General features: G+C 33.5%; 1 protein-coding gene across 2 annotated transcripts in view; it reads right to left on the minus strand.

Moving 5' to 3' along the window:
* LOC129229295 (E3 ubiquitin-protein ligase MARCHF6-like) overlaps positions 1-12,769 on the minus strand; it is a 99,996-nt gene that overhangs the window by 24,901 nt on the left and 62,326 nt on the right. For both annotated transcript variants that reach the window (XM_054863572.1, XM_054863571.1), the window contains 4 exons: positions 8,348-8,551; positions 6,386-6,537; positions 5,446-5,629; positions 2,568-2,732 (listed from right to left, as the gene is read on the minus strand). In XM_054863572.1, the coding sequence (XP_054719547.1) occupies positions 2,568-2,732; positions 5,446-5,629; positions 6,386-6,537; positions 8,348-8,551 (705 nt within the window). The remainder of the gene's footprint in view (positions 1-2,567; positions 2,733-5,445; positions 5,630-6,385; positions 6,538-8,347; positions 8,552-12,769) is intronic.

The following is a 12,769-nucleotide window of genomic DNA, read 5'->3' on the forward strand; positions in this document are numbered from 1 at the left end:
ACTCCCACCATAATAAAGTTAGAGCAATGAAACAAATTGCATAGTACGCGAAAAATTCTACCCTTTCTAAGGATATGTAATATTGATATGTACAAGTAATCCCCCCCCCCCCATATTTAAGAATTTGTGAAAATTGGACGCAAATTAGAATAAAAGAAGAACTTTTCATCGAATTTTATTCGAACTGGTCTGCAAACCTTTTTAGGACTTAAAGGAACAAACTGAAAATTTCAGCGTCATCGGCCAGGTAGTTCTCGAAATTTGCGAGTTCAAACACACAGACACTTTTTAGGGACTTCATTTTATACTATGTAGAGATATATCACAACATTGCAATGCTAGGTTGGCAATGCATCAGGTCGTAGAAATTCCTACATTGCCAATCCTTTAATACAGCATAACTATTTAAACATGACCTATTAATTCCCAGATATAATAGGTTTTTTCAGCCTTTATCGTAAGCAAAAAATTTTTAGGCCACTTTTATTCAATCGACAAAATGTCCACATCTCATCAAAATCAAAAGTCAATCATAATAAAAAAAAATAATAATAAATAAATAAATAAAAAAAAAACTGGCAACTTTAAAACGCAACTTCTATAGAGCTATGCCAAAAAGTGGCTAAAGTTGATGCCAATAACTTTTGATACAATGAATCTTTTCGGGTGTTCTGAAGATAAAAAAATTCAGCCAAGCGAGAAGTAGGCAAAGATAATTCTTCTAGTTCTATTCCTTGCCAAATAATAGTAATAAATATAGTGTGGCTCTGGTTAGTTGAGCTGTGACCTTGACTATGTTTACCTGTTTTAGGGAGCTTAGTGAAAAATAGAAGTATCACTGGCTCGGATTTTAGTTGGAATATTTTTGAAAAACTACTAAGAAAGTTTCTCAACTCAACTTAGCGCCTCCTTATTTACCGAAACAGAGGTAAACATTTTCAGTCGGAGCTCAACTTCTCAGAGCCTCACAATAAATAAGAATCTTTTACACAAAAACTTGCAATTTAATCTTGCTTTGTAGATGGGATGATTTTCATTACAAGTTAACCTTAATGGAAAGTTCATTAAAATTAATTTTAATTTATTAAAATAAGAACCTTTTATAGACCATTCAAGGTTCATCCCTTTTTGAAAATAACAGTAACATCTCATCGTAATACCATCAGTTATATCAGCTACTCCTTTGTCACGAAAAAAAAATTAAACAGAAAAAAACTTTGCTCAAAATTTGAGACTATTGAAAGTAAAAAATATGTATTTTTCAGAGAAAGGTGTATTATTTAAATATTTTAATTGCTTTTAACTTACTTTGAATTTGTTTATTCACTTACTTTTATTGTTATTATTCATACTCTCATTTCATCAAATTTATTCTTTGGTTAATGAAAAAGAAATGGCACTATTTTTCATAACTAGGCTTGATTCTTATTTTATCAGAAATCAATTGAAGTTACTTCATTTAGCATTTACTTCACACAACACTTGGTTATCTTAATTATCTCTTGTAGCTTTTATTCAAAAACGTGACAATAGAATAATGAGCTAAAGTTTTTCAAGTGCATATATTTATTTGCAAATACAAATAATCATTATTTTAAAATGATCTTTGGAGAGGGGTGTTAATTCAACAACATCATATAATCAATGATCACAATACTGCAGCGGGAATCTTTAACGTGGTACCTGCAATTTTTTTTTTTTTGCATTTTTGTCATCTATTGTATTTTAACTTTACTGTACAAACTTGTTTATTTGGTTTCCACTGGACATAGAGCACGAAAAAAAAAGGTCAAATTCCAACATTCCCCTATTGTTAAATTGAATCTAAAAAGCTTTTTTTCAAATACAGTAGACCCTCGTTGTACGCGGTTTTGATTATACATGGTTTAAGATTAGACCCCTTTTTTTATTCTACGTGGATGAGTTTCGATTTTATGCAGATGAGGCAATGCAAACAGATAAAATTTTCCCCTCTTCCAAAATCCAAACTCCTAAAGATTGCAGATTACACAAAATCAACTGCATTTTTGCGTGATAATAATCGAGCTTGGGCCACTGGGGATATTTTACGAGATTGGTTCCAGAGCTCTTTTCAGCAGTAAAGTTATTAAACTCACTGGAAGCAGAACTTTTAGGAGTGATAAAGGAGGCCAAAACCAACGAGGATACCGACGTCGGTGACACACAACCAAAAATGTTCACATTGAAAATGTTGAGCCATTCCTAGACAATAGAAATGATCTTTCTGATTTGTTAGTGAGAGCACGAAATTAATCGACGTTTTTTTAAGGCATGTTGTGCATAAAAGTCGATATAAGTACACATTAAACTTATTACACAATCAGTAATCACTGGAATGAAGTATTTTGTTATCTACGGAATCAAACCCCTATTTTAACACTAGTGTTAGGTCTCAACTGACGTGGTTTCGATTTATAGGGCATTTCCGTGGAACTTAACCCTGCATAAAACGAGGGTCTACTGCATCTCAAAAACGCATTTCGGCAGATATTGCGCTTTACCTTTCCGCAGCAGAATATCTGAATGAATGCTAGGTGAGTACTCACCTTAAATGGTAAAAATCTTGGCTTTTTGTATGGCTGGAAGCCAGATGGACTGATAGGTTGGAAGAGGGCCTGGTGGGCAGCTGCCAAAGCAGCATTCTGTTGGAACCTGTCTTCGCCTTCAGCATCTACTGGAGGCGGTGGCACGGGAGCTGCTTCCCCAGCAGGCTGGAAAAAAAAAATCGAAATTAGAAACATCAATTTTGTTTTTAAATGCAAAATTTATGAACAAGGTATGTTTTATTTGCTAAACATAATCAAAGCCAGAATATCGAAATGGATTTAACTTGCTGATTTAGTTTTCAATTAACTATTCAAGGCAAAAATAGATTCCTATCATTCAAATGCAAGTCCACTGTGAAGTGTTTTGAGAGCTCACCTCTTTCAACTCCTAGATTTTAAAGAAACATACTTTCATCTCTAAATTCCATGGAAATTTCACTTCTCATACTTCAATTTGCTACTTACTAAATTTCTGAAACTAAACAAATTAAAAGTAATTTCTTAAACGGAACAAAGGTTTTATTAATTAATTTGTTCTTTTTCTTTTGCCGTGGTGAGAGGGAGAATCTTTGTTTATCTATTACATTACAACATCTAATTTTAGTCTTTCTGTAGCTCAGCTACTGATGCAAAACTTACAGATAAAGCAGAGTTAGTTCAATTACTGGGCTCCTAGTAAAAAGAAAGAATCAAACTATAATTAGATGATACAACCCTTTTAGGAATAGAAAGGACAGCCAATTATGTTTTTATACCTTGTAATATTAAATGCAATTGATATAACAAACTTTCGCTTTTATGACAGCCAAAATTCTTCATGGTATCGAAAAGATATGCAACTTGAACAAAATGTACCTCATGAGAACAAATAATGAACTTGGTTTCAAAAAATCATAGTTTAGGAACTACTACACATATTACAATAATAATGAGAAATACCATAGACTATCTCAATTGTAAATACTTATGGAACCAAACAAAATTGCTCAGAATATGAGGGCATTCATTATACTGCCGTGCTAAGCACAGATGTGGTATCTGCAGTAGAGCTCAAAATGAGAAATTGACGATTAAAGTTTTACAACTCGTTTCTTTGATTTATGACATAATTAAATGCTCAACTTGCAGTAGTTGTTTCATAAATAACTTATCTAAAAACCGTGAGAGAGTATTTTTGTAAAAATCTTAATTTAAAATTAATAAATGTAGTTACGACAAATTTTCTTTTCAAAACCTTTTCATATACTAAGCTATTTTCACCGTAAGTGACAATTACTAGGCATTTTTAGGGGTATCTGCACAGATACGACAAAAATAGCTTAATAAAACGTGCTCAAAGTATCATTAAATAACACTAAAAACATCTGCTTTCTTTGGACTTAGCTGTTTCGCTTTATTTTGTTAATACAAATCTAACAGAATCTGTCTTCTGAAAGATACCATTTTCAAAACTCTGGACACTGTAATCCATAACAATTTTCTGTTTTTTATTATTCAAAGAATGTGTTTTCTATAATGTTTTATTTTCTAGATTCATTTTTACCGAGTATGAAGATAATTTTGACAACAGACGATACTTAAATAAAAATATTACTGGCCGTAGAATGAAATGCGGTTTGTTTGCCTGAAAGAATTAGATATGAATATTTTACATGCATTTCATTTTTAGAATTGCATTTTAAATAAACATTTAAATAGAAAAAGCTGAATATTTACTTTAACAATTATGCAAAGTTGTACTAGTTTTTATTGTATCAACTATTCAACGGTAAACTAATTTTAATATTCTGTGTTACAATAAAACTGCTACATTATTAAATATGCTGCTTTACTAAGGTATAAAAGTCGTATCTACAAAAATACTAAGGAAAAAAGTGGTAACTGCGCAGATACCACTTTAAAGGCTTGGTATTTGTCACTTACACTCAAATTGCCTTAGCAAACTACACAAACTGTGCAGTTACGACTTTTTTCTTAAAGCTTTTTTTAATATTTCGCGTTCACAAATCGCCAAAAAACTTGACATTTAGGTAAATTAAATTACTAACGATCACCTGGTGACAATAACTCAATTTTGATAAAATGTGCAGATACCACATCTGTGCTTAGCACGGCAGTATAGAGGGAGGCTGAAAAATGCACATATATACCAGGACTATCAAAATACGTTCAGAATAACAGGGTGTTCACATTAGAGAGTGTTCAGGTAGAGAGAATGAGTCCACTGTATTCCAAGGGTTTTTTTTTTCAGTCACAAATGCGTGCATTTGTGAAGCATTACGAATTATAGACAAGAGTGATGTTACAAAATGTATGGTATAACCTGGATTACAACATTTATGCCTAAAAAAAAATTTCTCTCAATATATTTCTCACATTAAAGTATCAGTTATTGTAATAGGTGCAATAGGATTTGAAAATATGACTTTTTGAAATTGTGTCTTACATCTGCGTTCATCCTGCACTACAAGGTCAAGATGCTATACTTTACTCTTCTAAAAACTATTAAACATGAATATTTTTAAATTTAAAATATTAAAATTTAAAAAAAAAGTAAAAAATATTCAGAATTTTTGTAAAACTAGTCAAGCAAACAATATTGATTTACAAAAAAAAAAAAATGAAATAAAAAAGATTGATTTTGCTGTGAAATACTAACAAAAAAGCAAAAAAATGTAGTTTATATAATAAAATTGAAGAAGTCATTTAATTTCATTTGATGAAAAAATAATAGCAACAATAACACAAATTAATCAAAGAAATACCCTATTAACTGCCTAACAACTGCCCTACACTTGTATGTTTGAAACTAAATGTTCAAATAATTATGCCAAGCATTTTTTCACAACTACTCTCATTGCAACTTCTTAATTTGTACCTGCTCATCAAGATTCACGTCTCCAAGAAGGTAGGATCGGATGTCTAGAATGTACGAGACGCCAATGCACCATGCCCGCACAACAAGTTTTAACCAAGTTCTCATGTGTCCTTGTTCCAAAAGACCAGGAAGTACTATTTGTAGCAAGACTAACTCTAATGATAGTTCACTGTAAGGCATTTCTCTTAAAAAACAATGCAATAAATTAACAAACACAGTAGTCTTATAATAGTATATTTCAAAATAATGAACAACACAAAATTCAGTAAGTTACTGCACTACAGCCAGGGCTAAGGCAGAAATACATGAAATTCCAGCCAAGGACTGCAGTTTCATGATCATTAGCACTCGTCAGCCCGGCATAGGAGTGACTGAGCTGGATATGGAAAACCTCTTAAGGAAGCCAAGAGTGCCAAACAAACTGGTAGCTAGTACAGAATTAACACTGACCAGATGAGTGACCGAAATAATGGCTTGGTTAAACTCGAATTTTGAAGGCAAGGCAGGTATATTTCATGTATTTCTGCCTTAGCCCTGGCTATAAGGCGGTGTAACTTACTGAATATACTTGCCTTGCCTTCAAAATTCGAGTTGAACCGAACCATTATTTCGGTCACTTGTCTGGTCAGTGCTAATTCTGTATTAGCTACCAGTTTGTTTGGCACTCTTGGCTTCCTTAAGAGGTTTTCCACCTCCAGCTCAGTCACTCCTATGACGGGCTGATGAGTGCTAATAAGCACAAAACTGAAACTGCAGTCCTCGGCTGGAATGGACTGAGCTGGCGGTGTATTTCATGAACACAAAATTATTTAAAATATTTAGGGAATTTAAAGAGTTTTTAAGCTAAGTCCAAACAGAAGTAATTAAAAATAAGGACAATCAAAACAAGAAAAAAAAAAGATAAAAAACTTTTTTTAATGCAAAATTTAAAAATACTTACCCGGACAACATTACATAGTAAGGAAGAAAACCTGGAGCTATTTTCTCGATGATTTGAACGGGGAGCCAAACTACAAGCAAAATTGTTGTCCCAAATGTAATAAGAGACACCACTACTCGGCGAATGTGACGTAAGATGGGAGAATGAATCATCTAAAAACAAAATCTAATTTATAGTAAACAACATAAAATAATTCCTGAATTAAATAAGCATTTTTTTCAGGTAAGATAACACATGACTGGCCAGATATTTTTTTAAAAAATCCTTACAATCCAGAGCAGCTAAATATTTCACGATTGTGCTGATAAACTTCAACAGGAAAAATATTTTTGAAATGACAATCTGCTTAAGTACAACATTCAAAAATTATTCTTCCCAAAAACTGTAGCCATGTTGACCTGGATTTTGTTTTATGAGACATAGATAAAGATTAGAAATTGTTTCTGGTCAGCAAGCAAATGTAAAAGCAAATTTATAAGTCGACACTCTTTTTTTTCTCATTCTAGTAGCCACTTTTTGTAAATAAGTTAAAAAAAAAAAAAAAAAAAACTTACCAAATTTACTTACAAACTGCAACTAAAATATTTTTTAAATATCAGTTGGAATAAAAGTTAATGTAACAAATTAATGGCATTAACACTAATTGACAGCACAAGTAAGGTTGGAGAAAATGGCGACTGGATGGAAAATGATACTAAGACATTTAACTCCTTTTTTTTATTATTATTTAGTCACTATCTGGTGAGCGCCAGAGCTGCTAATCTTGATATTTTTTATGTTTAATATACAATAACATCTTTAACAGTAGAAATACATACAATTAGCTTTGTTAAATTTCAAATGTGCCTGCTGGGAAAAAAAATGATTAAGGAAATTTGTGGTTTAATTTACAAACAATTTTTGAAGCAAATTTATATTGTTAATAGAGTTAAATTTACTTGAGTCATGTAGGAATGCAGTAAACGATGTATGTCAACTTCTAATAAGACTACAAAATTTAATGCAAGCAAACATATAGAACAATAACACTACATTACATTTCAGTATTTTGGAAGATCTATAAAGGAGTTCTCAAAGTGTTTCAATTTTTTAATCACGTAAGAACCTTGGTATACAATAAATTAATAAACAAGGGAATAAGATTTGAACTTTTTCCATCAGATTTATTCTGGATAAATAAATTTCCATATAATAAAAGACTAACTCATCTTTCACCAGACAAACTTCTTTTCCCCTACACTACTAGCTTACAAGAGAGCAACACAGATAGCAATAATAAACTAAGACCGTGGTAGGTGATAAAAGTTTTTCTAATATTTTACTATTGGATACTAAAAAAAAAGTAGTAGAGTTTTTGCTAGGTGGATTCCGCAGATTTTCTCATTAGCATCCTTCAAGCATAATAATCAACTGTTTACATGGAAATGGTGCCAACGGCTGTAGCAATGCTGATGATGGCAAACCACCTCTTTCTCTTCTGCTAAAGTTTGAAGGAAAGCTGTGTACTTCTTAAGGGAGACTATAAATGCAACTAGCTTGTGTAATTGAGTGGGGAGGGGGAGCGATTATTTAAAATTTTTGGTCTTTACTCTCCATAACATATGAGGCAGTGAGAAGCAGAGGGATGTAAAAGGAGATTACTTTTAAAGTTTTGAGTAAAACACCTTTAAAGTTAGATTCCAGGCAGGCTTTCAATGAAGGTTTTTTTTTTATAAATATTGCTGTATAGCAGCAATTACCAGAGTTACTAGTACCATCTCTTGCCCCATTACAGAGAAGAGGTTCTCCCAACAATTTGCATTGATAATCTCAAAATTTTTTGTTTTCGCAATTACATTTATTTCTTTCTCACTACCTTATACAGTCAAGATGAGAAAAATGAAGATATTTAAAGAAACTAAACGTTCTTAATATTCTAGGATTAAAAAAAATCTACCTTACTATTTTAGGAACGCATCTTACCTCTTGGATCGGGTTGAAATCGGGATCGTTCAGATTACGCAAAAACCAGAGCACACCGGGCCTTAAAACCTCCCTCAATAGCAAAATAAATGAAGCAAAGTAAAACACATACACCATTCCTGCTAGCCAGTGAATAAACATAGATGTACCAGGAGCCAGCTTGAACCCAGCTTCACGATCATGAATGGTTGCATCTAACATGGTCTGAGGAAGAAAAATTATTAATAGCAATAAATCAGTCCTTATCATTTAGTCATAGTCATAGAGCCGACATAAGAGATCACTGAAAATGGCTAGTTTTCGCAATAATTTAGGGGGAAAATGATGAACCTGGCAAGCATGAGAGAGTACTACAGTTAATTGTATATTTCTGTTGAAAAGACTAAGAGCTAGTTCAGCATTTTTATCTTATTAGCTATTTTTCTGATAATTTTTCATTGACATCTTATTTTTTGTGAAAAACTTTGTTTTCCTTTAGATTTATGTGATTTTTTTTTAAATTGACATTTCTGTTTTGTGAAATTTATCGGTACTTGGTTTCTGGGAAAATATTTTTTTAGAGATTTCAATTTCAATCAAAAATTATTAGAGCAACCTTAATTTTAATTAGAAAAATGCATGCAATGTTATTTTTACTAAGTATTACATTAGGAAGTTTAAAAATAAACGATATAAAGTGCAAAGAAATTGCCAAATACATATGGTTAAATAGTTAATGCTCAAAAAAAAAAGGGATCAAAAGATATTCTATTAAGTGTGCTTAATATAGAACAGCAAAATTCTGTTTTTTTTACAAAAAATTCACATTAAAACGGAACAAGAACTCGCTTTTCTTTGGGGAGGGGGAATTAAAACATTGGATCATGGGTGCAAGTTTGGTGATGCGTTCAAGACGGAAAATATTTTCAGCCCCCCCCCCCTTCCCCAATCATGCGTGCTTTAGGAAAATTTTATGTGTATAAATGTTGTAGATTTTAACTATGCCAGTTTTGGAATTTGTTTGATTTGAATTCGAAGCTTTTGACTTTTCTAACAATATAAATTTGATTCAAATTGTAATATTTCAGCGTTTTGATATCGTAATTCCAAAGACCTAAAAACCGCGAATAATAGGGGGTCTGGGGGGTTCTCCTCCAGAAATTTATTTTAAATTGAAATCCAATAAACGCAATGGTAGGCCATTTTGGTACAGTTCAGGGAAAGGAGGGGTTCAAGAACTCTCTTTCATCAGTTTTTCCAAACTGATAGTCCCAAAAATCACAATATTGGGCGACTTTCAAAAATATTAGCGAAAGAGGGGGGCACTCTGGACGCTCCCTGAAATTGAAGCTTTAAAAACGAAATTGTACTCCATCTTTCATAGCGTTTTTACGCTTTTTGAATGCATTATCGAAGGGATGGAGTTCAGGAACTCTCCTTTCCGGCAATATTTCGAAATTGAAGTTCTAAAAACGCAATTCTAGACGATGTTGGATAATGTTAGAGGTAAAAGCGTTCGTGGCTCCCCGCCATTAGTTTTTTGCCGATCGTAAGCATTTTTATTGCAGCAATAAAATCGCTTGGGATATAAATTTTCACTTTTGCAACACAAATCAGTCATGATCGGAAAGTAAACCCAAGGTAGCACCAACAAACCAGAAAAGAAGGAGATGGGGGAAGGGTATGGGCGACTAATGATAATAAACTGGCACCCGTTCCCCCCACACATTCTTCATTTGAAAAAGAATTCTTTCATAAGAAAGCAAGTGGTGAAAAAAAAAAAAACACTTCAGTGAAGTAGATACATTTTTTAAACAAGGTACACTTTCCAATATTCATTAATTGAAAAAAAGCAATAGGGGAACTGAATCCTCAATCCAGGGAGGGCCCCCGAATAACATCCCTCTTAAGGCACTCAAATATAGCCTAAAGTGGCGTCTTAAATATTTCAGCACCGAAAACCCCCTTTTCTGAATTCACAACAAATACCTAAATTTTTTTTTAAGGAACAGTACACCTCTTACCTATGTACATATGACCGCCTAAAAGTTTTACTACTTTAATTTCGGAAACTTTTTGAAAAAAAAAAGCTTCCTACTCTGCTACTCCCTTCCCTCTTAAGTCATTCAAAGATAGCATAAACAGAGCTCTTAAAATTTCAGAAACGGAAATATTTCGGGCTGCGTGGCAGAATACCCCTTTTCCCTTTCTTTGTGCTTATTAAAGGCAGTGTAATTTTGTGTTTTAGATTTATTTTTTTAATTGGAAGAGCGACTCCCCTCCCCACATCGCCAAAGACAACCCAAAGTTTTAAGACTTCAATTTCGAAAATGTTCCGAGAAAGACCTCCGAATTCCCCAACTCTCAACTCACTCAAAAATAGCCAAAGTATCATTTCAATACTTCAGCGTGGAGAAATTTTCGAGGGAGAGAGCCCCCCTCCCTCGAACTCCTTCCCCTAAGTTCACTAAATTTGCGGTTCCCCCTTTTCCTCACCGAAGTTTTAAAAAATTAAGTTCTAAAATTTATTGAGAGATAACCATCGAATTCCCTCTTCTTAAGTCCGTTAGAGAATACCTAAAGCCGAGGTCTGAATACTTCAGCTTTAAAATTTTTTCGGGGAAGGGGGACTCCGATCCCCAAGACGGTTTAAAGTTACGCTTTTAAGACTCCAGTTTCGGAATTTCGCCTAAAGGGAGCCCCCCCTCCCCCTGCCCCTCTTGACATTGCCAAATACAGCCTAAAAGTTTTAAGATTTCAATTACAAACACTTTTCGGTATAGCTTCAAATAGTTTTTAATACATCAGTTACAAAACATTTTCAGGTTAGAACACCAAACCCATCTCTCATCAATTCACCAAAGATTGCCTAAATTGGTGTTGTTAAGACTCCAGTTTCCGATTTTTTTTTTTTTTTAAACTTCCAACTCCCCACTTTTACATCATTTAAGACATCTTAAACATTTTTGACTTGTAAATTTTTAAGAGTTGGCAGAGGAAAAATCCCAAACCACTCCTAGCTTCAAAATGACTTTCAATACAGTTTTTCGATATTTTATTCTGGAGTCCTTGAGTAGCCCCCCCCCCCCTCTTAGATTATCCAAGATACAAACATTTCAAGACCATTGTGGGGTAATTTGCCGATTTACCCTCTTTGAAAGAGCAGCGTTTTTTTCGCAAATTCGTGCTGCCGTAATTTTTCTTGCTTCCTTTTCTCTACCCCCCCCCCATATTTCCATTCGAGCGAATGTTAGATTGAAAGACATTGGAATTTAATGATTTCTCAAGTCTTAGAAAATTTTTTGCCAGACACATGTCAAAAATGCAGGAACAATTACCCCTCAGTGTTTTAAACCAACTCGAAAGTTTCCCCCGATTCTTTCCAAAATTCCCATTTTCATTAAAATCTTAAAAGTCTCTGTTAGTTCCCGTTTCGCCTAGTATGTAGGACACCCTCTGTGGAGGCGTAAACATTTCATCCCGTCAGATATCACTTTCAATCGGTGATTCAGTTTCAATCCTAAGACTTTTTTGCAAAAAAAAAAAAAAGAAGAAAAAAAACGAATGAATGATCGAAAATAGAAAGAGAAAAGGCTAGATTTTCATACACAAACGATTAATTCGATAAAACAGGGATAACAGTGAGCAATTCCGCCGTCTGCAATGCAGTGAGTGAAATAACAGAGCAACCTAAAAAAAAAGTCAAACGGAGCGAGTCTAAAAGCCACTCCTCCAAAAGTACGTTGCAAACAAAAGAAGCGCATGGTGGAAAATCGAGAGAATGTCGATGAAATTCGTGGTTATGGAACGGTCCAGTATTTAGGCATATTTTTCAAAGACTCAATTTTTCTTTAAGCAAAAATTGAAGGAAAGTCATCGAATTTCTTTCCGTCCCGACCTCCGTCTCGGAAATTTTGCCCAAGACGGAAATCCGTCCTGAGACGGAAGGTCTTGCACCCATGCATTGGATTCAAAAAATATCCTCGTGTTTTAGTTAAATAAGAATCGTATATGTGTAAACAGGAAAACGTTTAAGTGACAACTCAGAAGTAATTGCCAAAAAATGCTCCCATTAATGTGGTAAAGTTCAATTTTTGTAAAGGTCCTGGAAAAGGTAGAAAAGGGGACTTGTATTCAGGCGCGGACTGGCCCGCGTGCCGATGCATCCTCAAGTCTGAACATCTTTTTTTATTTACTTTATCATTTTATTTCTTGGTGCAAATTTCCTTAATTTTTTTTTTCATTTTTTGATGCAACTTTCTTATATATATATATATATATATATATATATATATATATACTTATTTATTTATTTGTGCTCATAAACACTTTCATGCTCACTTCACTTTGCTTTTTTTCTTCTTTTCTTTAAACTCCTAAACATGTACCATCCTTCTGCACCTTTTTTTGCGTACTTTGGAGGTCAAGGTTGGCGGTCTCTTG

This window comes from Uloborus diversus, chromosome 9 (genome assembly GCF_026930045.1).
Source record: "Uloborus diversus isolate 005 chromosome 9, Udiv.v.3.1, whole genome shotgun sequence".
Lineage (NCBI taxonomy): Eukaryota > Metazoa > Arthropoda > Arachnida > Araneae > Uloboridae > Uloborus > Uloborus diversus.